At 42.5% G+C, this 24,338-nt stretch overlaps 1 protein-coding gene across 1 annotated transcript in view; it reads left to right on the forward strand.

The window, feature by feature from the left end:
• The first annotated feature begins 2,278 nt into the window (after nucleotides 1-2,278).
• CUNH10orf90 (chromosome unknown C10orf90 homolog) overlaps nucleotides 2,279-24,338 on the forward strand; it is a 54,998-nt gene continuing 32,938 nt past the window's right edge. Inside the window, exon 1 of the mRNA XM_041461124.1 lies at nucleotides 2,279-2,348. Coding sequence (XP_041317058.1) covers nucleotides 2,279-2,348 — 70 coding nt within the window. The remainder of the gene's footprint in view (nucleotides 2,349-24,338) is intronic.

Raw genomic sequence — 24,338 nt, forward strand, 5'->3', positions numbered from 1 at the left:
ATTTTGATGGCAATGGATAGGAACCCCATCTCCCTGCCCGTGCTACTCAACATTTCTGCAGCTTTCAAGTGCAGTCAAGCATAATTTGTCACTGCCTTGCATATGTGACACTGTCTGAACAGAGACTCTCAGCTACAACTCTGTCAATCAATTTTTTTTTCCCAGGCAAAACTCATGTAGCACCAACAGACAGCAATTCCCCTTCCCTTCCCCATGCCCCTTGCACTCTTGGCTGTTCACCATCCACCTGCAGACCTCAGGAGGGGTGGCAGGACGTGCCAGCTCTGGGGCTGGAGCTGCTTTGGACCTGCACAATGCCCTGCCCAGCTGCAGCCAGAGATACCATTTACTGCTCACAACGAGGGCTGGGTTTGGGCTCAGTGCATCCTGCTGGGAAACGCTTCCAAGGGATGACTTGGCCAAGATCTGTCTGGCTGTCTTCTTCCTTGCAGCCTAACCTTTCCTTTCGTGCTGCACGCATCCTAAAGGACATTTCCAGCACTCACTTCAGGTGAAAACACTTTTATTTTTTTGGCGGTTGTCACAAGTCTGCCGTAGGAGGGGGTGATCTCAGCAGTGATCTCTGCAATCACCACCTCCAAAGTGCACCTGCAATCTGGAAGGAACAGCAGATCCTGGCTGGTGCCAAAATCCAGCAGATAATCACAAACCCTTCGGTCCCCGCCGCAGGTTTAAGCTGGTGATCAAAGTCTTAAAAGTCATTCAATCCAATCTACATCAAACACTGAATAAAGTTGTGTTTTTCTCAGTCTAAACCTGTCTAGAGCCGGAATATTAGAGGCAGAAATAAGCTTCATTTATAATTCTCAAGCAAAATCAAATTATTTCATGTCCTTGTGCCCCAAGTTGTTTTTCTTTCTTCTCCTAACTGCAATAATGAGGAAAAGGTGGGAGGAAAAGTGCATCCACCTGGGCTGCTCTAGAAAGGCTCAGCAGCAAACGTTTTGAAGTCTGCCATGAAACATTCATCAGCCTCATTTGCATTACAATGTCATGGTTCTCTGGGTAAAATCCTGAAATCGTTGCAATTTTTTTTTTTTTTTTACTTAAAGGTTGCTAAAATCACCACATGCAGCTGATAGGAAGGTACTGGAGATCCAATGAACAACATGAGCACAATGCAATTCTGAAAGGATTTAAAGGAATCTGCTCTTACATTCTCTGCATTTTAAGTTCTGTAAATTTTGTTGTTTGTTTGGCACAAGCATATTTTCTAGAAAGGTATCTGAGAAATGCAGAGGTCACTGGTGTACTCTGAACATTTCTGTAGTATGTAATCACTGTCTCCAAAGAAATATCTATCTCAGAAGTACTTTGAGGTATTTTCTCCTTGAAAAACCCTTGGTGCACTGTAATCAGATTAACTCTCAGTATCCTTTTGGACAGCAAACCAGGCTGAACCACATGTTTTTAATTTTCCTTAGTGAGTTCAAATAATTTCTGAGCAGTTTTTTCTATAGTTCTATTTAGAATACGGATACTGAAATTAATGCAATATTCCAGTGCTGCTCTTAGCAGTGTTAGAGAAAATGATGCCAATCTTTGTTTACCCCATTAAGGCGTTACATAACTACACAGGTAAATGATTAAAAATCCTTCATTGTGTTCCATCATTAGCCTTGTGATTAATTATCAGAAGGGTGATTATTAAATTGTTGTGATATTCAGTTATTAATGATTTCTAAATGGCAAACATCGAGGAGAAGAAAGGTGCCACCACTGATTATTTTTAAAAATTTCCGATAAAAATTAAAACATCCCGGTGAAAATATCACCTTCAAAACATCATTTCAAAAACAACACAGCAATGGATTTTGGAGTAAATTAGGAATTTGCTGTGCTTCATGCTTAGAACAGGAACATTTTGGTGAACAGGAGCATTTTGGCAAACAGGTGCTGGCTATTTAAAAGTCCAGGAGGTCATTACAGAAATATGCGCAAGCAGCAGATTTGGACATTTCCTCTTAACTTTGCTCCAGAACACTCAGAAGGAGGGACACAACTTCAGTATTTAAATCACGACCCTGAACAGCTCCCAAGAGCCAAGGGCGAGGGGACACAAGCGCCACGCAACCCATCCCCAACCACCGCGCCCACCTCTTCCCATGCCCAGCTTTTTAAAACCCCGTTTTCCCGGGACACAAATCCCCCATGGAGCGGCTGTGCCGGAGCAGCTGCGGGCTCTGGAGGGTGAATAATTGATGTGCTGGCAGCTCGGGGCTGGCCCTGGCGCTGTCCCCGGGAGCGCATCCCGGGGATGCCCCGGCAGCGGCTCCGCGGCTCCCGCATCCTCGGCACCGCCCGCCGCCGGGAAACGCGGATTTGGGGTGAGTTCGGGCACTTTCGGGGGGTTTCTCAGCTTTGTCCTGACAGCTCCTTTCCTTCCTGTGCCGGTCTTTCTGACAACGGGCTCTGTTCTTTCGGAGTTTGAAGTGACTTTAAAAAAGGCTAAAAAGGCAGGAAGTGCTTGTTTTTAACTCTAGGAAATATGTGAGTAGCACCTACAGAACGGTCACTAAGGGTATGATGGAGCTGTCTGAAATTATCTTAAATAATTTTTCAACCCCCACTACGTGACAAGCTACTAAAATGAAAGATATTTATGTTCCCTTTTTACTGAGATTCATGTAATTCAGTGTCAAATGTGAGAGCTTGAAAGGAGTTTTGTTTTCCATTAAAAAAAAAAGGTGGTTCCCTGTTGGAAGTTTAACTTGTGGTGTTGTTTTTATTCAGTTACATACGTTTCTCAGAGGGCTGAGAACATGACCTGAGACCTGCATTAAGTTCTTAATTAATAACTCTGCATTAAGTGCTCTATTTTACCATAAATAGTGGAAAAGTAACTTAATTTTCCTAAGAATAGGGAGGAGATATATTTTATATATAAAGCACATGGCAGCGACGGTCTAAAGCAACTCTCACCCCTTCTTTATAGGGTGAAAAACATCAAAGTATTTTTATTTGTTAATCATTAACAGCAACTAGCTATAATACTTGTTTCAGCTGTCTGAGTGCTGTTATTTTCCAGCAGCGATCCTGCCAGCAGAGCCTGGGAGCTCTCAGGTAACTCAGTCCTTGGCACAGTTAAAAATTGATACAAAAGCAATCAGCTCCCGAGAGCAGAGGCCATGGGTAGGAGCAGGGATGTGAGATGAATCATGAATAAGCCTTGATTGTGAATAACAAGCTCCCTCTCTTTTTATTTGTTTTTAATTGCATAGTCCACATTCTGCTGCTTCTGCTTTATTTCCTTTGTTTTGATCACAAAAGCATTTCTTCTTTGGCATCTAAAACCCAGCCAAATTTTGAAGGGATACAAGTCCAGCACAATGATATCTGGTGCTAGCAGTAATTAAATGCCTGTGTTAAAATAAAAAAAAGACCCAAAAAACCAAGAGGTGAAAACAGGGATATGTAAACACCAGGAGATATGCAAAGAATGGATGTAATCCTGCACTCCTTAATCATGGGAGTCATCCTTATGCAGGAAAATAATCCTGCTGCTTTCAACAGACATCAGTGGGTGCTGGAGCACCAGGCCCAGCTTTTCCAAGGAGATAACAATGTTTTACCTGGCTTTTTTTTTGTTTTTTTCCTGCAGTGCAATTTTAGCAACACAGCTCCTGCTGATGTGTTTGAATGCATTAGTGATAATATTAAATTAGGCTTTACCTGATGTCCGTTTTGCCTCTGCAAGTGTGAAAGAGAAAAATGGGATAATGGATGAGATGTGGCAGGGAGAAGGTACAAACCTTAGTTTTATTGGCTGCCCCTGTTCCCTGTGTTTGCAAATCACTTTTTGGTCCGTGGGATGTATTTTTTTTTTTTTTTTTAAGGATAGGATGCAACTTTAGCATCAAAAAACCTCCTGATATCCCTTAAAGTGCATTTGGGTCTCCCTAAAAGTGATGTTGATAAATATTGTCTATCTAAGTACAAGGGGATTGTGATAATATCTTGGGAATGTTTTTATTGCTGCGATGCTCTGTGATCTTGCAGGAATGACACATTTTTATATAAATGTGGTGGTTTTGTTGCTTTTTTCACCAGCCCAGCTCAGCACTTCTGAGTTTTGCCCTCTCAGCCCGCGTGGTGCTGCCCTGTAATCCAGGAGGGGGCTTGCGAGCACCTGAGCGCCCTTCCCCAGGCAGAGCATCTGTTAATGAGGAAAACTAATTACTTAAAAGCTTTCAGCAGGATGGGGTTTGAAGTATAAATAGTCATGAACTGCTCCTGCTGCTCTGTGTTTGTGCTGCTGCCAGTGCTGGTGGGGTGGAGGGGGAGTCACACTTTGCAGTCACTACTCTGTGGGGGAAAATTCTCTTCTGAGCACCCAGAAAGGGGGAAAAATAGAAAAAAATTCCAAGTGAAAATGCACTGAATGGTGATTCCAGATGGTATTAAAAACTTACTCTGAAATGAGGCTGGCATTAAGTCTCTATTGGCTTTTTGTTGTTGTACTGAGCTATCAAGAACAAGTTGGTTTTCTTCCATCAGCTTTCTTACATGGTGGTCTCTATTTAAAAATGAGAAAAAATATGTTTAATGAGGTTTAAAATAAATTAATAATAATAATTTATTAAAATAATAATAAATAAATAAATAAAAATGAGGTTTAATAGATTATCACATTTTTTTTGCTACAGAAGCAGTTTAAAGCTGAGCTTACATTGCTCTCAGAGAGCTGGCAGCCATAAAATGACCCCAGTGCCAAGGGCTGGGGGGACAAAGTGGCAGCTGCAGGAGGCTGGAGTGGCCCTGGGCAGCATTTCCTTTCTCTTACTCCATGCAGAGTCCCCAGCAGCAGTCCTTTTCTGTCCCTGAACCCTGTCCATGGGGAGTTCCTAATCCTTGGAGAACCCCACAAGCACTGGTTGCATGTTAATTTGAACTTCATCCGTTTTGAAGGAACATTTTTTAGATCTGTTCTTCTTTATTGAATTCTACCTATAAAAAAATCCGAAATACATGTAGCTGTAATTATTTGAGGATCTCCTTCTGGCTCTGGGCACAGGTCAAGGGCCCATTTCAGTTTTTATTACTTTTCGAGAATTTTAGAGGTGGCTGTTGAAGCAAATTTGCTGAGAAGTTTTTCAAACTTGGCCAAAACGTGCTCTGGAATGGTTCAGCCTATTTTGTATGAAAAATTGTGTGTGCAGTGATGTAAAATGTTTGGGTTTGGGGCTTTTTTTTGTATGAATTGTGTATAGAAAAGGTGTTTTCTGTGATTATTGATGTGTCATTCTTATGTCTCTCCTTGTCATGGTTGGTACTTGGTCAAAGGTTGGATTTGATGATCTCGGAGGTAATTTCCAGCCTTAATGATGCTGTGATCCTGTGACTTTGAGGTCTTTTCCAACCTCAATTATTCCACGATCTTGTGATTTGAAGTGGAAAAGCTGAGCTGGTGTGAGTGTACATGTATTTAATGTATGACTACAGACAAATGAAACTGTAATGCATATTTTTAAAATTAAGGTTTTCCCTTGTCTTCCTTCTCTGCTGCAAATCCCAGCCTGGGAGCAGAGTTCCCAACAGTCCTTGCTTGTTTGTGCTCCAGCCCAGCCCCAATTTCCCCCCAGGGCATTTTCAAGGGTGTTCTTCTCTGCTGCACTGCTGCTCCTGATCCATGAGACACTTCTGCATCCCTGGGGAGAGCAGAGGACAGCCCCACTCCCACCCCTGTGTGTGGTCCCACCCCAAACCTGTCCCAGATTGCCATCAGCGCTGTGCATTAATCACTCCGTTAATTGGGTGATGCTGCAACACCTCAGTCACACACCTGGCAACCCACTGAGCAAACTCCTGTGGGGAATAAACCCTGACCACAATCTGTGAAAAGGGATTCTCTTCCTCTCCTCCCTGCAAAGTATAAACAGCTCTAGGTGTTGTGTCCCCACTTGTTGATGGTGTGTTACCATTAATAATTATTCGGGTCCTGCATAGACTTGTATCACAAACAACTAAAAATGTCTTTTGTGCCCATGGCAGGAGGTGGAATGAGGTATAGAAACCTTTGCTGGTGATTGAAGCCCATCAGTGCAGGATTTATCAGGAGCAGAGGACAAAACAGTGCAGAAAACACACAATAACCAGTGACAAAATCAGCTATTGATGATTACTTTCACTGTCTTTTGGAAGAAGAATAGAATCAAGAGAATATGGGCACATTTCCCCTTGAGTCTGTAGGATAAATATGTGGGGAAAAAAGAAGTGTTTTAGCAGCAGGAGGTAACTCTGGTCAGTCCCCATGGGTGCTCTGGGACACCTCTGGGATTGGGTTTCAGATCACTTTGGGTTTAATTGATTGCATTTAGTTTTCTGCTTCTATTGCTCTGGATTCCTAGTGCCACCTGGAGCTGCCAGCATGGAAGATGGATTTTGGAGGCTGAGCAGGTTGGGGAGATACCTGGCAGGGCTTGGCTCTGCAATTCCCATGGGAAGCAGGGCAAGGCAGAGCCCAGGACCACACATGGAGAGCTTCTGCCTCTTCTGAAACCAACTGCTGCTCTTTGGAGCATTTAAAATTATTTTAAAATTCCTTTTTCTGGATAAAATCAAACTTTAACAGGCAAAGTTCCCGTGCAAATTCTTACAGAACAAGAGAACATTTTTTTAAATGTAGTTTTGGTTGACAGGATACCTTTAAGAACAGATTATACTGAAAGCAAGGTTTAATCAACGATAGATGGTTGGGTCTCACTTTGCTCAATTTTCTGTGGCTGAGGGACTAAAGCTGAGCTGCCCATGAAATCCCTCACCTGCATTAATTGTCAGCATTGCAAAAGCAGAGGAGCAGCCTGCAGGGAGGGTCTGTGCCAGCCTGCAGGTGACTGCACCAAACTCCTCTGTTGTTCAGACAGCAATTGAAGCTGTGTGGTTTTATTCCCATTTCCCATGCCTGGAGCTGGTTGAGTTCCCACAGAGGGCATTGTCCCAGCGTGTGGCACACAGGGAGGGCACTGTGGGAGGATGCCCTGGCCGTGTACAATGAGACACTCTCTCCAAGGAATATGGGAGAGCTGATGTCAGTGTGCAGCCTGAGAGCTGCCCAGTGGGAACAGCCTTTGCCTGCTGGGCCCAGAGCTGAACCACCCCAACTCTCCTCTCCTTGTTTTATCCTCTCATGGTTACCTCAGCCTGAGTTTATCTCAAGGCTGAATTTTCTAGCAGGCAAACGCTGCTCGCTTCGGGTTTTTTCCTTTCTTTCCTTGCCTTGAACAACAGCTCCTGACCTACTTCTGTCTTTTAATTGCTGCTGCAATATGAATTTTAATTCCAGCCAGAGTCCAGATGTATTGAGGATGCACAGCACATGCCAGGGCCAGGCCATTTATCTCCCAGGCCAGTCTTTCCCAGCCCTCTGAATCCAGGGACCCCTGAACCTTTCTGAAAAAATATCTGAAGCCATCATCACGTATTTCACTGTTGTCTGCTGATGGGAAATGCAGATAATAACTGTTAATCTAAATGCTAATATGTATTTTCTCTGACAGCTTAGTTCGTTTTACTGTTCTTTAACCTTTGGCTGAAAATATTAATGGAGATGGATGTGAGCCTTGTGCTTCCATCCCCCAGTGCCCAAATGAACCTGGGCAGTGACAATTTATAGGTCAATTTATATTTTTATTATTATCCTGAATACTTTTTGCTTTTTTTCATGGCTCTTTTGGGGAATTATGGACATTAGAGGATGAGTGGGTCACTGAAAATTCAGAATTATGGATCTGGGGGAGATCACAGCTTGATGAACAAGGAATTAAGTTTAGAATTCTCCAGAAGGGTTCTGTGAACTTTGTTCCCAAAAAAAAAATACCCTTATTTACTTTTCTACACTTGAGAAGAAACACTGGCTACAGGTGCTGCATTTTCAGCATCTCAAGAATTTCCTCTCCTGGGACATTGTTTTGCTTAGCTAAGATCTCCCTCTTTTTATTCCACAGAAATGGGAAATGAGGACAAGTTATCAATGTGTCTTCTACTCAAATTAACTCACAGAATTAAAACTGAACTCAAGAAAAGCTTTAATTTTAATCATTCTGTGGTTGTAGCTTGTGAAGTACTCAGGAATCCTTTGGGAGGGGGAAAAAGTGTATTTAAAAACATAAGCTGGTTTAGCTCAGGTTTTTCTGGGATACACTAGATTTTAATTAAACAGGAGTTTAATTAATAATAATTAATAAGTAGAATACAGGAAAGGAGAGCTTCTCATACTCTGGAGAGTCAGAAAAGGAGGAGAAAATTTGGGATACAGCTTCACACAAGCCCTGGGAATGTGGCTGGGAGGAGAAGTCCAGGGAAGGACAGCACATAGAGGAGGATCCTTCCCTCCACCATTCCAGGATCCTCTTTCCCATAAATATTTTCCAGTCTTTTGCTTGCTGGTCACTCTGCCAAGGGAGGATTAAACAGCACAGATGCATCAAATCATTATCCCAGTGATGTATTACAGGTACAATGTGTATTGCAACCTGTTCTCACAGCAGCCAGAACGTTAGTGCCTGATATTATTACTGATATTTGATGTACAATCCAACTCTATTTAATTAGTTCACTAAAACGCATTTTCTGCCAGAGATACAGTGAACAGGAAGGAAAATCACCTTCCTGGAGAAATGCCTCGTAGCAGGATGACTGAAAAAAGCAGATAGTAGAGTCTGAGAGGCAGAAATTGAGCACATCAATCCTGCAGATCCCCCAAAATCTGTGGAACCTCGTAGCTGAGATTTTGGAATACAAGCTGGCAATTTAGCTGTAAAATAAAACTCTTTAAAAGGAAACTCTCATGATATTACCTATAAACACTTTAGAACAGCAGATTAATCTGGAGTTTATGGGTAAGGTAGCAGAGAGATGCTTCTGTGCTCAGAGAAGTATTTTTATGTTTGGGTAAATGACCTGTTCCTCCTCCAGAGAGCTGCAGCCTTGCCTTAAACATGAAATTGAGCTGTGGCCTGGGGAGTCATCCCTACCACAGCCACACTTGTGTTGTCTCCTTGGTACCCACCTTCAGTGGCACCAGATCACTAAGAAAGGTTTCATCTTCTTTCTGCATCCTCTGAGGAGGCGGGAGAGCAGGATTTTGGCCCAAGCTCTGCATCAGGACTCCTCTGGCCCATGAACAGCAGAGATCTGGAGGGAGGATTGGATGTGGGAGAGATAAAGAAAACTGCCCCATGGACAGAGAGAACTGCCCAGCTCTGACAGATGGGGATAGAATTCACAGCCCCATTTGCAGCCAAAGACAGTTCCCAGGCTGGTAAATGGAGCCTTGCCCTGGCTCTGGCAGCTGAGGGAGGAAGGAAGGGGTGTTTTCCCTCATCCCAGGAGTGCCTTTCCAACCCTTCCAGCCTGGATGGGAATGGCAGGACACCATGGAATGATTTAGTCTTAATGACCTGTGCTCATTTCCTGTGTGGATCTGCAGCGAGCTGCTCTGCCACATCCGAATTCCACTTTATTGCTTTTCATGTTCTTTCTCTTTGTGCTCCTCAGGTAGCAACTGCATTTTAGCTTGTTTTCAGGAGCCAGCAGTAATATTTCCTGAGCCAATTCCTTTCTTTAATTTGTTGTTGTTTTGGTGTCTGACACATCCAGAGCTCTCCCTGGACTCCAGAGTCTCAGTACAGTACAAGTGTCTTGAACACAGTTTATTTTAATCAGGCCTCCCAGAATTCAGAAAATACTTCAGGCCAATTCCTCCAGTAAATCTGAACACATTCAGCAAAAACATGTGCAGCCAGTGCTCAGACATAATTGCCAACAATTTCACACCCACAGAATCCTCGCTTGCCTCTGACATTCCCAGAGCCCCATCTTCCCCATCGCTGCTCCGAGCAGGAACCTCCCAGTCGCTAAGGGGATGGAATTTTTGATACAGCTCTAAATGAAATATTTTCAGCAGCGAGTGCAGAATTACCCGTGTAGTTTTCTGGTTAATGTTCTCTGTATCAGAGTGGAAGGACCACGCTGCAGAGAGAAGCAGCTCTCCAGAGGTCTGGAGGCCAGGTTTGATCCAGGCATTCAAAATATGAATTGAATCTGTGTCTGCTGCATTTAACTGGAACTCTGACAATTACAGGCTGTCACAGGAGACTTCCACTCCTCATCCTGGCTCAATTACCCAGGCTCATGCTTCTCCTAAGATTGAGCTTGGCTTTATGTACCACTGCTGTAAATAAAGTCAAGCTCATTCTCCTTTTTTTTGCTATTCTAAGGAAAAGGGAGAGGCTGATTTTAGCACCCAGCATCCAACTGAGCCCAAGCCTCAGTGGGAGCTTTTGGTTGAACTGCAATTAAGTATTTCTTTGTTTTAGTCAAGTTGTGGTTATTGATGCACTGAATGAAAAAAAAAAAAAAAACCAAAAAAACACTTCCCATGTTTATTGCCCATCCCCAAATCCTTGCTATAGGAGTATCTGTCATAATGTCTTATCATAAAGTCTTAAAAAAACAAATATACCTAATATACTCCGGTCCCCTTAAAATTTTACAGACACAAATCATTACTATGTAAAATAGTGCAGCACACCACAAAGTTATGTTATTTCCACTGTATTTTCCATTATGTATCCTTCTCCTTATGCAGCCTTGTTTTCCTTATTTCCTGTTTTTTGTGCTGAAAAGTTGTTTGTATTAAGCTGTTCACAAGTCCTGGTTTCTTTTGTGAGTGATTTGTTGATTGCAGCTCAATAATGTTTGAGAATATCAAATTATTTCTTGCATTTTGGTGGTGATCTGAGTGTGTCCATGTACAATTCCTGACTTGTGTCCTGCTCTGGAATTTATTAACTCTGCATGAGTCAGGCAGGCTCCACCACCCATGGAAGTGCCCCCCTTCTTTTGCTTCTCCCCTTTTCCCACTGGGATGGCACAGAAGAATTATGGAAGTAAATCACATTTTCTTCATGATGGAAAAAAGGCCATTCTTTATTTTTTATTCTTTATTCACATAGCTCCTTTTTCACTGACCTCGTGTGGGACTCCAGTTGTTCAGTAGTTTTCTTGCCAATTACTTTATTGTTTAATAACAAGTTGTCATTCTGTGTTGATTGGTCACTCAGACTCTTGGTGTGTACATGCAGGAAAAATTGTTCGTGAGAGATAGTTTTCATTTTTCTATCTAAGGTGTAAAAGCAGTTTATACAGGTTCTGGCTGTTTTTTACCCAGGAATATATTTCTATGTTAATGAGCTGCTCACACCAGGACTGCTTCCACATGGGAACTTGCAAAGTGCTTGCTTGGCTTTGAAGAAATGACAGACCAGCCAGAGCAGGGCTGATTTTATAACACTTTTTAAAAGAATTTTTCTACCTTACTGCAACAAAGGATCAGCACAGGATGATCCATGGAAGTGCTGTCCCACAGAAGTGAAATCCCTCTAAAGCTGGGGAACTGGGAAGTGCCCAGCACAGTGCTGTGGAACCTTGGATGAGTTGCTCCCAGATGTTGTGTGGGAGTGTTCAACTGAGCTGCATAAATGCCTCAAAATGGGATAAATGCCTGAAAAAATTCCGTATCTTGTGGAAATCCCTGCTGTGCTCCCATGGTTTGAGCTGGAAGGGACCTTAAATCCCACCCAGTGCCACTCCAGCCATGGCAGGGACACCTCCCAGTGTCCCAGGTGCTCCAAGCCCCAGTGTCCAACTTGGCCTTGGGCACTTCCAGGGATCCAGGGGCAGCCAGAAATGACAAATGGTGCCATTGCTGATGCTCTCATTAACTCCCCAGAGCTGCTTCAGGGGATGAAAATCTCCTTTTCACAGTGCAGGAGTTTTAACTGTGCCCTGGCTAAAGATTACCTCAACCTGCTATAAATTGAGATGTTTCACTAATTGCTTTCTTGGTTCATTAGCCAAATTGTGAGTGAGGGAAATGGAAAAGGCTCAGAATGAATTTCCCTTGCAATCCTTAATTTAAATGGTGAATAACAATTTAACGTTGAACAAAATATTTTGGGTGATTTGCTGTGCTGGAGCTCATTTTTTACCTTGGGATCATTTGCCACCTTTGAAGCTTTGTGGGAAGATGATCCTCAGCTCTGCTTCTTTGTGATGTGACACCAGGCAGGAAGGAATAGTCATTATAGAATAATTGTAATCATCTCAAAATTTATACAGAAATGCTTTTGTCATGGGAGCTCCCTCCTCAGATATTGTTTTAACCAGTGGAATTAGAGAGATAAAAGGCAAAAATCTGTAAAGGTTTTGCTGCTGTGGATGCTGTGGCTCTATTTCCATTTCAGCCATGAAGTGTCAAAACTACGACGTGTCCCTGGTTTACTCTTTCCAACACTCAGCTAAAAAATCAAAGATTAACTCTGAGTAGCTGCAGGTAACAAATCCTACCAATTCATCAAAGCCAATGCTGTAGAATTTAATCTGTTTTATGAAATTCCTCCCCTGGATTGTTATGGCAGGGCTGTGGCACAGGAGGTCATTTGTGAGCTCTCAATTGCTGGTTGTGTGACAGTGAAAAAAGGAGGCCAAAAGAAAGGTTAAATTAAAGAAGCTGCTAGAAGCTATTTGTGTGAGATGAATGTATATTATCTAAATTAATGACAGCAAACCTCCAATTAGCTGAACACTGATGCACAATTCGAGCTTTATGAGGTAAATGCATGTTTTGTCCAGCCAAAGGGTTGGGTAAGGAAGGTTTCACTGGGGTGGGGTTACAGGTAAATGAACATTTTCTCTTTCTTGGAGCACAGTGACCTCACTGCTGCTGCTGACAAATCTTTACAATAAATCTGTCATTGTTTCCCAACATCAATAAGGAGTGTGAAACTTATGACCTTTCCCTCTAAAACATTCTGCTGTAACATGGGATGAGCAAAAACCTTGCATGTGCTGCTTTGTGTTTCAATAAACAACCTAATTTTTATTTTAGAGCAGAGATTTCCTCCTCAGACCAGTCCATGTTGGTTTGGCTTAAATAAACTTGTTTCTGTTTTGTTCATTTAGAGAATTCCTCTGTAAAAATACAACAAAGAGGGCTGCAGCTATAAACTCCTTCAAGGAATTAAAAGGAAATTTCTAATGGTTTTTGCAGTTTATACATGCTAAAATAATGGTGTCATGGAGTGATTTGATCAATTTACTCTTTGGGGAGGGTAGGATTTTGTTGTAGATCATCAGTTACTTCATTATCCTGATTATGGTCGTTGAGATTCAAGATTTAATTACACTTTTGCAGAAAAATTCTGTTTTAATGTACCCAGGAGCTTCACATCTCCTCATACCTCTTCCTATGCATCTTCTGAATTTTGTCATTTTAGGGAATCTCTACCCTATTACTTCTTTTTTTGACTTGCTGATGACTCCCAACTCATTTAGTGTCAGTATTTTGTAGTAATGTTCCCCATTCTGGGAAAATAACAGTTCCTAGAGTAGTTCTGCTCCTTTGGGATGAGTTTAGGGAGATGTGGAGGCACTGCTCTGTTTTATTCATTTATATTTTCTTTGATTTCTGGCTCTGTTCCTTTGTCACCCTGGTCTTGTCAAGGTAATTTAGACTGGCTTTACTTTTTTTTTTCATATTATCCTCTGATATATCTTAATCCCATCCTAATTTTGAGATGCCTGAGATATCAAGATCCCTTTTTAAAATTTAAGCAGCGCTCTGGGTTACTCAGCACTTCTGTGCTGTGTGCTTATATTCAAACTCACACACTTTGTATTCCTTCAGTTGCTGTTTTTAAGCTCCAGGTACAAATGCAGCTTTCCTTGTCTTCTGGCCTTGGGCTAATTGTTTTTTTTTGGGGGGGGGGGCGTTGGGAGTGGTTTGGGGTTTTGGGTTGTTTTGTTTTTTTTTTTAACCTGAGATTTTCTCTGTCCATCCTGTCCAAAAATACAGAGGCTTTTATAAGCAACTTTTTTTCAGCTTTTAGTTGTGGAGAAAAAAACCCCCAACAAACAAAAGATAGTGGAAGGTGTCCCTGCCTGTGTGTCTTGGTTTGAAAAGCCAGGTATCTGATTAATGAAGGGAGGAGCCTCCCCTGAAATGGAAAATGCAAACCCCCTCCCTCAGAATTGTTATAATATTGAAATTAAGGGCTCTCAGGCAAAAATGTGGGAGCAAGAATAACGGTTCTTTACTAGGGAAGAAAATTTTTTAGGCAGAATGATGAAGGGTCTAAACTTCTCTGTGTCATCGCAGTGCTTTTTTTCTCTTTGCCATCAGGATGTTTCTGTTGTCCCACTCTGAGTTCATGCCCTTAAAATACTTTTCCACTCACCCTCCAGACTCTGAGGATCCAGCTCTGCACTGACAAAGGCAGAGGGCTGAGTTATGCTAGAAAAATATTAATATTATACAGTGATTTTTTTTTTTATCCTTGGGAGAAGATAGATCATATAAATGAGGCAATCATTGCTGAGAAGAGAACTTAGAATCTTTCCTTTCTCCAGTACAAAATGCCAAGCCTTTTTAAGGAAAAGGAAGATGGGAAGTGTTGTGTGAAGCTAAGCAGCAGAAATATAACAGCTCTGCGTATCCCTCTTTGAAAAGCTGCAAGTTGGTTTTTTTAATGAGTGAAAAAGTAAATTGTATATTACTTTTTACAAGAAAATTAGCTTTTACTTATGTAAGGCAATCAGTGTTTATTATAAGTGAAACATTTGGAGAAACAGATTTAAAAAATCCTTACATTCTCTTGGATTTACAATGAGGGTTATGTGCTTGGTTTTCACCACAGCTGAATAAAACCTCATCCTTCAAAAAACCCTGTTAAATATTCTTCAATTCTTGTAAATATCCCCGAATTCTTATTAAATGCTCTTCAATTCTGTATAATCCTGTATCATCTTCTCTTTGGCAGCCGCACAGCAGCTGTTGGCTCGCTGTCCCTTGATTAATTCTCTCCCTGTTCCAGGGTGGAATACACCTAGTTTGTTTAGTGAAAGGGAATATGGCTCATATTTAAAAATCCCTTTTAATGCAGTTACAGCATCTTTGCAGATTTAATTAGGTCTCAGCCCCTTCCAAATCGCTCAAGTCAGAGGTCCCATCTTACTTGTCCCCGAGGCATCGTTACACCAAGTCCCCAGATGGCGCTGGGTTCCTAAGCGATGACTTTACCATATAGGGGCTAATTACTTCTAATCTTACACATTGATGAGGCTGGATTTTATGTCTCTGAGCCACTGGGACTGGAACTGCCAAATTATCCTCTCCATAGCATGGGGGTTGTTTCTCCATTAAAGGGACTGGCTCCACAAATGACAATCCCTTCCCGCCAGGCGCTCGCCTTTGAAACCCTAATTATTGCTGGCAGCGCCTGCATCCATGAGCTCCTGGAAATCCCCGTCAGCATCTGGGATAAGCTGCTGGAGCCTGGCTCAGTCAGGCCAGGGAAGGGTGAGCAGAGCAGCAGAGGGCAGCTGGGAGCTGAGTCCCAAGGGGATGTGGAAGCTGCAGCTGGATATGGAGCATCCCCAAGCTCGGCCTGGGAGAGCGTCCCTGAGTTCAGCCTGGGAAGGGCATCCCTGAGCCGGGCCTGGGAGAGCATCCCTGAGTCAGGCTTGGGAGAGCATCCCTGAGCCAGGCTTGGGAGAGCATCCCTGAGGACAGCCTGGGAAGGGCATCCCTGAGCCAGGCTTGGGAGAGCATCCCTGAGCCGGGCCTGGGAGAGCATCCCTGAGCCAGGCTTGGGAGAGCATCCCTGAGCCAGGCTTGGGAGAGAATCCCTGAGCCAGGCCTGGGAGAGCAGCTCTGAGCCCTGCCTTGAGCACCAGCTCTTTCATTTAATGAGCAATAACTTCCACCAGGTCTTAAGAAGAAATGACTCAACACTTTCACCTTCTGAGAGCGAGAGAAAAAAAATGTCTCTGGAGTCTATAATGCATGAAGGTGTTGGAAGCCTAATCTAGTATAAGCTCCCTTCAGCCAGGCTTTTCAGCACAGGGAAGAGAAATGAATATCTAAAAAGCAGCAAATAACTCCAATTGCACTCTGATTTCATGGCAGTGTGTGCTGGAGGTCAGGAACATAAAGCTGTTTATTTCTCCCCACAAAGCAGAGGCTGTTACCATAACCTGCTGTAGGTGCAGGTATTGCAAACTCCTCCTTCAGGGAAATACTGGATTTTATTACAGCACTACTTCACACCATATAAGCTCCTTTCCCTGCTTCTACTTCAGATTACTTCTGTAGTAGTCTTGGCCTAACCTTGGAGTTGTGTCCCAAAAGGAGGAGTTTTTCCCAGGAATCTGAGAGTGGAGTTATAATAATTTAGGTTGAGCATTTACCAGATCTTACCAGCTCTGTTTACCAGATTTATCCAGCTCATTTACCAAATTTATCCACCTCTGCCAGTGGATAACCATGACCTGGAAGCTTTATTAGGAAAGGAGAAGGTTGGGAAGAATAAGGTTTGGAGGTGGTGGAAGTTTTAGTTGTCTGTATGCAAGGAAATCAATAACACCTTGATTTAGCTACTGCTTTTTAAAAGGGGACAGGGAACTAAGTGGAAAAGACCACAAAACACCAAAAATCCCCAAAAACCCAATAAAAACCCCATGTTCTCAGCCTTGGGAATCCTGGGAAAATCCTAATATTATCACAATACACAGCCAGAAACACCAATGTATGCCCAAGGTACAGAAACATCTTGTGCTCGTTTCAGTCTTTTATTGAAATATAAAAAGACCATTATAAATTAGAGAAATCCACATAATTTTGACTTAATAAACTTTACTTAACTGTTGAATGAAGTATATAAATCTACATTTATACACCTATCAGCATTAAATTTCTGGCCAAGGTGTTAATCCCAACATTCTTCTAGCTAAGGCTAACCACATTTAGAGTAATAAGATGGTTTTAAATCAATATGACATAGACCAGACACATCCTCCAAAATCATGCTTTCAGTTTAGGTTGTGAGAAGCATTTTTGCCTTTTTATTTAAAATAATGAGTGACTTGCTAGAATTTTTGGGATTTTATTTTTTTTACATCATAGATGACCTTTACCCCATTAAGCACCAAAAAGTGCACATACTTCTGAGTATATTTTAATATTTTTTTTTGCTCTTTAAAAGGAGAACAATTTTAAAAGCTTGGGTTTAAATCTGTTTAAAGAAGACAAAACTTTAGCCAAATGCCCTTGCAGGTATCCCTGCAGTATTTGTTTGTCCTGTTGGCTGCTGTTGGTTGGGTTTAATTTACAGTAAATACTCCTGTTGTAAATACTGGTCCTTTTGCCTCCCTTGAATATTGCAGTGCTCTCCAGATTCAGTCCCTGTGTGTGCACATCTGTTTAGCATTCCCACCATCCAGATTGCATGGATAGGTTTGGGGGGAGAAAATTCAGGATCGCTGAGCTCCATGGTGCAGGGTTGGAAATAAAACTGGCCTGTTTTCTTCCTCAGGGTGGGACAGCTGCTGGAGTGCTCCCAGCACACATTCATACCTGTCCTAGCAAAGACCAGGCTTTTCTCCGTTTTCCCTTTGGATATAAGAGCCAGCAAGGTACCTTTTTTGGAGTGGATGTAAAAAAAAGGTCCATTACAAACAAACCAAAAAAAAAAAAAAAAAAAAAAGGCAAACAGACAAAGCCACATCTCATCCTTAAAAAAAACCCCAAAAACCAAAACCACACAAACCAAAAAAACATCAAACTAAAATTGCAGATTAACCAAAGTAACTGGAACTAATCCAATAGAGATACCTACCTGAGCCTACTCGTCCAAGAAAACCGGGATAAAACGAAGATTTGGGTGCAGAAAGGGTGCACCCAAAGAAGATTTGGGTTTGCTGAGAGCTGCAGCCACGTGGCTTGGCTGTGCAGTTTCATATCCACATTTCCAGCTGCAGCTTTCCCAAAAGAACTGAACCTTCCACCTGAGCTTTGCTGCCCTTGGCTTTGGGCAGGTCCTGACCTGGTCACGTCCCACCTGAGCCTTGGTGTCACCAGCACAGGGCTGGGAGCTCAGGGTGCTCCTTGTTGAGCCTGGAAAGCCTCAGCCATGTCCTGCAGGTCCTTCCCAGGGTTTGATGGAACAGGGAATATCAACAGTGACCTAAGAGGTTTCTGAAAGCACATCCAGCAAAGTCAGTGTCCTGGAAGTGGTTTCATTGCAGCACTACTTCACACCATGTGAGCTCCTTTCCCTGCTTCTTCCTGGAGTAGTCTTGACCTAACCTTGGAGTAGTGTCCCAAAAGCAGGAGAGATGTTTGGGATCAATTCCCATCCCAAAGCACCCAGTGGAAAGGCTGGATGTGGAAGGGGCAGGGTTTGGCTGGGGGAAGAGTGCAGCTGAGTTATTTAATGGTTTGTGCGTTGGCTCTGGATCAGAGATTGTTGTGGAAAGGAACAACTGCAGGACAAACAAAGTGGTGCTGGTGGCAGCCGTCCCCAGCCACCTCATTTGCCTTGGAGAGGGAATTGTTTCAGCATTTGGTTGTTCTGAGCTGCTCAGTTATCACTTCACATGGCATTATTCCAAGCGTTCTCTGCAGTAAAATCTGGGAATCCGATGCTGAGTCTGTCACATTTAGGAGGGTGACTGCTCCAGCACTGCTTTGCTCTGTGACTTCAAACAGGACAGATATTGCACATGGTTATGTCTAAGGTACCCCACTACCAGGGTCAAGCAGCTGTGGCAATATTAGATTTTCTCCAAGCCCCCCAGTTTCCATAATCTCACCAGGGGATTTCAGTATTTTTTAGAGAATGAAAACAAGAACGTGAAATGGAAAATCCAGGCTGACAAGAAGAGAGCTGACAGAGCCCATGAGCCCAGACCCAAATATTGTTCCTCACTCCTCCTCGTGTCTCCTTTCCCTTCCCCTCTTCCATCTGCCCCTGTGCCCCCTCCCTGCTCCCACGACAAGGGATGTGTCCTGCCTGACTGGAAAGGTGTCCATAGATCCAACAGGGATGACCTGGTGAGCTTCTGTCTGTGGCAGCCTCTCATTCCCACAAATCCATTGATTTTTGGGGTCAGGTTGTTGGGACATCAGCTATCGACCCTTCTGTCAAGTTGCTTGGAAGAGGCCACAACTTTAAAAGGCTCAGGTTGGGCATAAAGAAGGAGAGGGCATAAATCAAATTCCTTTTGGAAATCAGGCTAAAAATGTGATCTGAGTGGAGGGCACAGTGCAAAAGTTGTTAGGGGTTGGTTTTTTCTTCCTTACTTGTTTCACATGCAGTAAATAATAATTAGGAAAAAAAATTCAGGACTTCTGAACTGTAGGGACAACATTTTTGCAGGGAAATTTGTGTCATGCCCAAGAGAATGAGACCCTTTAAATTTGTTCCTATATCACCCTTAGTGACATCATCATTAAAATGTGACGTCATTAAATGAAGAGTCAGAAATTATTCATGGAAGTAGAGTACCTCTTAAAGGACAACTATTACAAAAAAATAACTATTCATGTACTGAAACATTTTTTTGATTGGCCTGGCATTAAATTTGTTGTGGGGTGTGTGTGTGTTTTACAAACACAACCTTGGAGAACGAGGAATTAAAGGAAATGCAATTTCTTACCCATCTGATGCAGCTCCAATGTTGAATGCAATTATTGTTGAATGCAATAATTTGAGATCTGAGCTTAGTTTTGCACAAGAACTGGAATTCACAAACAGCCACCAGGTTTGGGTGGTTGCTAGGCAGCAGCTGATTCCTTCTTGGAAAAGCAGCCAGGGCTGCCTGGGCTGGGTGCTGACAGCCCAGCCCTGCTCCTTCCCATCCAGGTGACATCCACAGCCAAAAGAAAGCTGGAGAGAACTCCACGTTTCACCCCCAAAAGCTGCCAGGAGTTATGGGTTTGAGGGCTTTAACATTTAATCATTGATTCCAGACTTTTCTGCACCATTTCAGAGCTGAAAGCCTGAGTGATTAAAAAAGAAAAGGAAAAAAAAAAAAGGCAATGGCCAATTGTTTTCTGCTGAATCTGGTGATAAAACCAACAGCCCCCACGCCCTGCTTTATGGTCATATAACAACACTTTTGGCTTAATCTCGATTATTTAATCTCTGTCTGGGTTTCTCCACCTGTTGCAATGGAATCCAAAAAGGGTAATTTCAAAATGAAACAAGTGAGGGTGCGCAGTAAAAGCACGTTATGAATAGAGGTTTGGTTTTCTGCTTTCCCTTCAAAAGGCAAAATCAGGTAATAATTCACCAACTGGAAAGTTTTATGTGGTGGAATAACTGCAAAGTTCAGCTGTTAGATTTCAAATAGGGGCAAGTCCATGGCAACTGAAATAAATTAGAGGGAGCTGCAAAATATTCTTAAATTATGCAAAACAAAACTATTTGTGATCACACCAGCGACTTAGAAACTGAACTTTTGAGGCCTCATAGTTACTTAAATCTTGCCTATTGTGTTTTTATCCTGTGAAAGCTGATTTTTTTTAAATCTTGGTTTTAGCTTCCTGCATCCCCTATTATCAAGCAGTTTGTGATGTCTGTAATCACAGCAGTTAATGTGAAAGTCTTCCTAGAAAGAAAGAATAATCCCAAGCATTACACAAAAAATGAATGCTTCTATTGTACAAAAGTAACACGAAAAGTCTGTATTCAATCTGGCATGGCTGGAACTCCAGCAAGTTTTGTTTTGTTGTTGAAATCATTCAGTGTCAAATTTGGCTCCTGAACATCCCATTTCTTTTTTTGGAAACAAAATGGGAGTGATAGAGATGTGGGCTGGGGTCACTCCTTTGATACCTCCACAAAAACATCTGTACCCACAGCACACATCATTTTCTGGAGTCACCGCTGTTTTAAGAGTATTAAAAGGAAAAAAAAAATCAATAAATACCATTGTTACGCCAAAGCATCTCAAAAAAATCCCTGCAGCAGGACATAAATTGAGTCATGAAATGCATAACAGGCAGCGCACTTGTCCTCTCTGAATTTCTCTTTCAAAAGCAGGTAAATATAAGAAATATTGAATCGGGAGGCTACACAAAACCCTCGAGCTCTTATTATGCACAAGCAGCTCTGGGCAAATGTGTACATTTTGTAATTGCTACCAGTTCTGAGCAACACGGGTGGAATTTTTATTTACAGAATCCATTTGTGCCATCACATTCTATGCATGTTGTGACCTTTACATAAATTCTCATAATAACACTAAAATCACTCTTCATAAATATAATTTTTTGGCTGCAGAACTGCTTTGCCTTTGTTTGATTATGCACTTTATTTGTCATGTTTACAGTTACTTAAGAATTTTCTGGCTGTCTCAAGCATTCCTGGACTTTCAGAAATGGATGTGGTCTCTAAAATGGGGTTTTTTTTTTAATGCCAGGTTGTGAGGGGGATTCTGAGAGGGGTGAAGGAAACCTTTCATCAGCTCTTTGTGGAATGTTTCTGTTAATTACATTTTTATTCTGAGAGGATATTGGGTGCTCAGGGTCAATAAACCAAATAATGTGACAGTAAGTACTAATGGATCTCAGTGCAAGGCTCTGAACCAGGAATTGTCTTCAGAATTCCCTAAAATTAGAAAAATTTTGGTGCTGATGTTGCCTGGACTCACCTCCTTTCTTTGTCTCTGTCTCCTGGTTACTTTATTTTCTGTACACACTTCTGGCACATCCAATGTTCATACTGAAATATTGAATGTATTTATTCAGGTTGGTCTAACCCAAAAGTCAGCTCTACAAATTTCTTGCACAAAACAGCCTCCAGTGAGTGCCTTGCTTTTGGTTTTTCCCCTCTCTTGCTTCCCATGGCTAGTGACACTTGCAGAGCCTCTCAGGCTCTCATCTCCAGCTGATTCCCACTGATCCTCCTGTTCCCACATGGTCCCAAACCTCACCTCCAGGACAAAACCCCTCCCTGGGATCCCTGAGCCCACTGAAAGGTTTGGTTAAGGAAATATCAGCAGTTTCCCAAAGGAATTAAATGGTCACAAAACAGGAACTTTGGCAAGGAACCAAAGGTGTCACCTCCCTTGCTGTGAGCAGAGGTCTCCTCACACGGGAATCAGAATTTCCCAGGATCTCCTAAAGAGGATTTCTTTTCTCAGAGGAGAATTTGGGTTTTTTTTGTTGTTGTTCATGTCACTGCTTTTTCCAAATGTTCTTAGAAAAATGTGTCCAAATTATAGAAAAGTATCTATGTCCCAAATTCATAGTGAGATGTATGGATAATACTGGATTACCCAACAGCACATCACTGAAAATAAAAATTAAAAAAATAAAAAAAAAAAAAGGAAAAAAGAAAGAAAACTTGATGGAGAAAGGGAAGAGGGAGAAAGTGAACAATTTTATTAATTTAGTCTGTGTGATGGATGTGCTGGGGGTGATCCCTCTCTTTATATTATTAATTGGAGATAAAGAGTAACAGCAATGCATAATGAAAACACAATTTTTTTCCACTTATGCATGGGTTTGAAGATCTAATTCCTGTGCTCTTTCTAGCCCCCTGATGAGCACCTTGCTTCTAATAGCACAGATAATGAGACATTTATGACTTGTGGCTTTTTGATAGCAGACCAGAACCCATTTGTCCCTTCCGTGGTGGATCCTGTAATCATCTCTGCAGGCAGCCAGCACAGCTCAAGGTGTGCAAGCAGGGAGAGATAATTCACTTATCAAATCTCACTTGTAACAGAAGAAAATCCTTCCTGACATGTTAAAAAAAAAACCAACAACAAAGAAAACTTTTCTATTTTGTTTACACAATGACTCCTGTTCAGTCTGAAATGATTTCTGGCTGTTAGGCTCGCTCTGATTTGAAAGCCTTCCCCACCAAGCTGCCTTAAAACACCATCATTTTGTGCCACTGTGTTCAAGTGCTTTCTTTTGTGGCAGAGTGCTTGTTTGTGTTGGTTTGGCTTTTTTCATGACAAGAGAGGTTTCAAGGAAAGGGCTGGAGCTGTTTTCCCTGCTTTGAGTCCAAGTTGCTGTTTGACCCCTGTTGTCAGGATGTGCAGGTGACGTTTTTAAGTTCAGCAAAGATTCTCTGAGAGGACTGAGGGACTGTCCCTCTGCCATCCTCTCTTGAGGAGCACATCCTGTGTGGTTTTTAGGTGTGTGTGAGCTCTCAGGATGGCTCCCTGTTCTCCTTACGCATCCTGGTGAAAATTCCTTACACCAAGGCTGCTAAATGTCAAATCCTGCAGAGATTATCAGTGTAGCCCCTCCCCTCTTCCTTGAATTTAACATCACTTCTGGAGGCTCAGAGGAATGTCCAGGGAGGACAAAAAGAGAAGCTGTAGCTGCCCCTGGATCCCTGGAAGTGTCCAAGGCCAGGTTGGACATAGGGGTTTGGAGCACCTTGGGATAGTGGAAGGTGTCCCTGCCCTTGATCTTAAGGTCCCTTCCAACCCAAACCATTCCATGTGCCTGTGCCAAGGCTTGCTGGAGATGCAGCACTCTCTCCTCTAGCAACTAAACACAACATTTTCTGGTAAATTCCCTGTAAATCAATTTGACACCAGCAAGGACTCTGACAAAAGTGGAACTTCCAGCATTCATGTCTCTACTTTTCATACCGGGAATGTGAACTTTAGCCCTGCTGCTCAGTTTTATTTCAGGTGACACCAGGCTCTGCAGTTTTATGACATCCTTTCTTTATGACACATGAAGAAGAGCAGAAGACATGGGTTTGGTTCCGCTGCTCGTTCCAGCTTGGCTTTCATCTCCGATGTAACGTCCGCGTGGATTTTTTGGATGACTCACCTCAGATCTGAAGGAGCAAACCATGATCTCTCCCAGCCCTTACTGAGCAGGGAGCTTGATGAATCTTTAATGACGACACTTCTTTTTCCTCCAGGCTTCCGCAGGTATTTGAATTAAAAAAGCCACCAGGAAATTTAAACAGTTCTAATGTTTTAAACAGAGTCGAGTATAAATGACTTCCTCCAGTGAGAATAATACAAGAAAAAAGAAAAGGCCTTAAAAAAATGTTTAAGTGAGACACTGTGTTAGCAGAGTGATCGCTCTGATACCTGACCCTGCAGCTAAGCCATCCCTGTCCTTTAGCTCCTAGGTGCTAAGTGGGGAGTTTGAGGAATTTTTGGGAATTTTTGAGCGCTGTAGGGATCCTGCTGCCATGGACATGGGTGGGAGCCCAACTCCCCTCACCAGTCTCATGGATGTTGAGCTAAGATCAACAAAAAAGCTAATTTTTTTGTGACGTGGAGGTTTCCTCTTTTCATAGCAGAGTGTGTGTTCTGCAGTGCTGTTTGATGTTGTTTTCAGGGAAGCCCTGGAGGTTCCTGGAGGCTCCAGAGTTCACTGTGAGGTGATGCTGGTGGCTCAGAGGGGACAGGGGACATGGTCAGTGCAGAGCAAGCAGGGCTTGGAGCAGAACAAGGGAGACCAGGAGTGCTGACACACATTTGAGATTTGT

The sequence above is a fragment of the Pyrgilauda ruficollis genome, unplaced genomic scaffold, assembly GCF_017590135.1.
Source record: "Pyrgilauda ruficollis isolate IOZ18807 unplaced genomic scaffold, ASM1759013v1 scaffold15, whole genome shotgun sequence".
NCBI classification, from domain to species: Eukaryota; Metazoa; Chordata; class Aves; order Passeriformes; family Passeridae; genus Pyrgilauda; species Pyrgilauda ruficollis.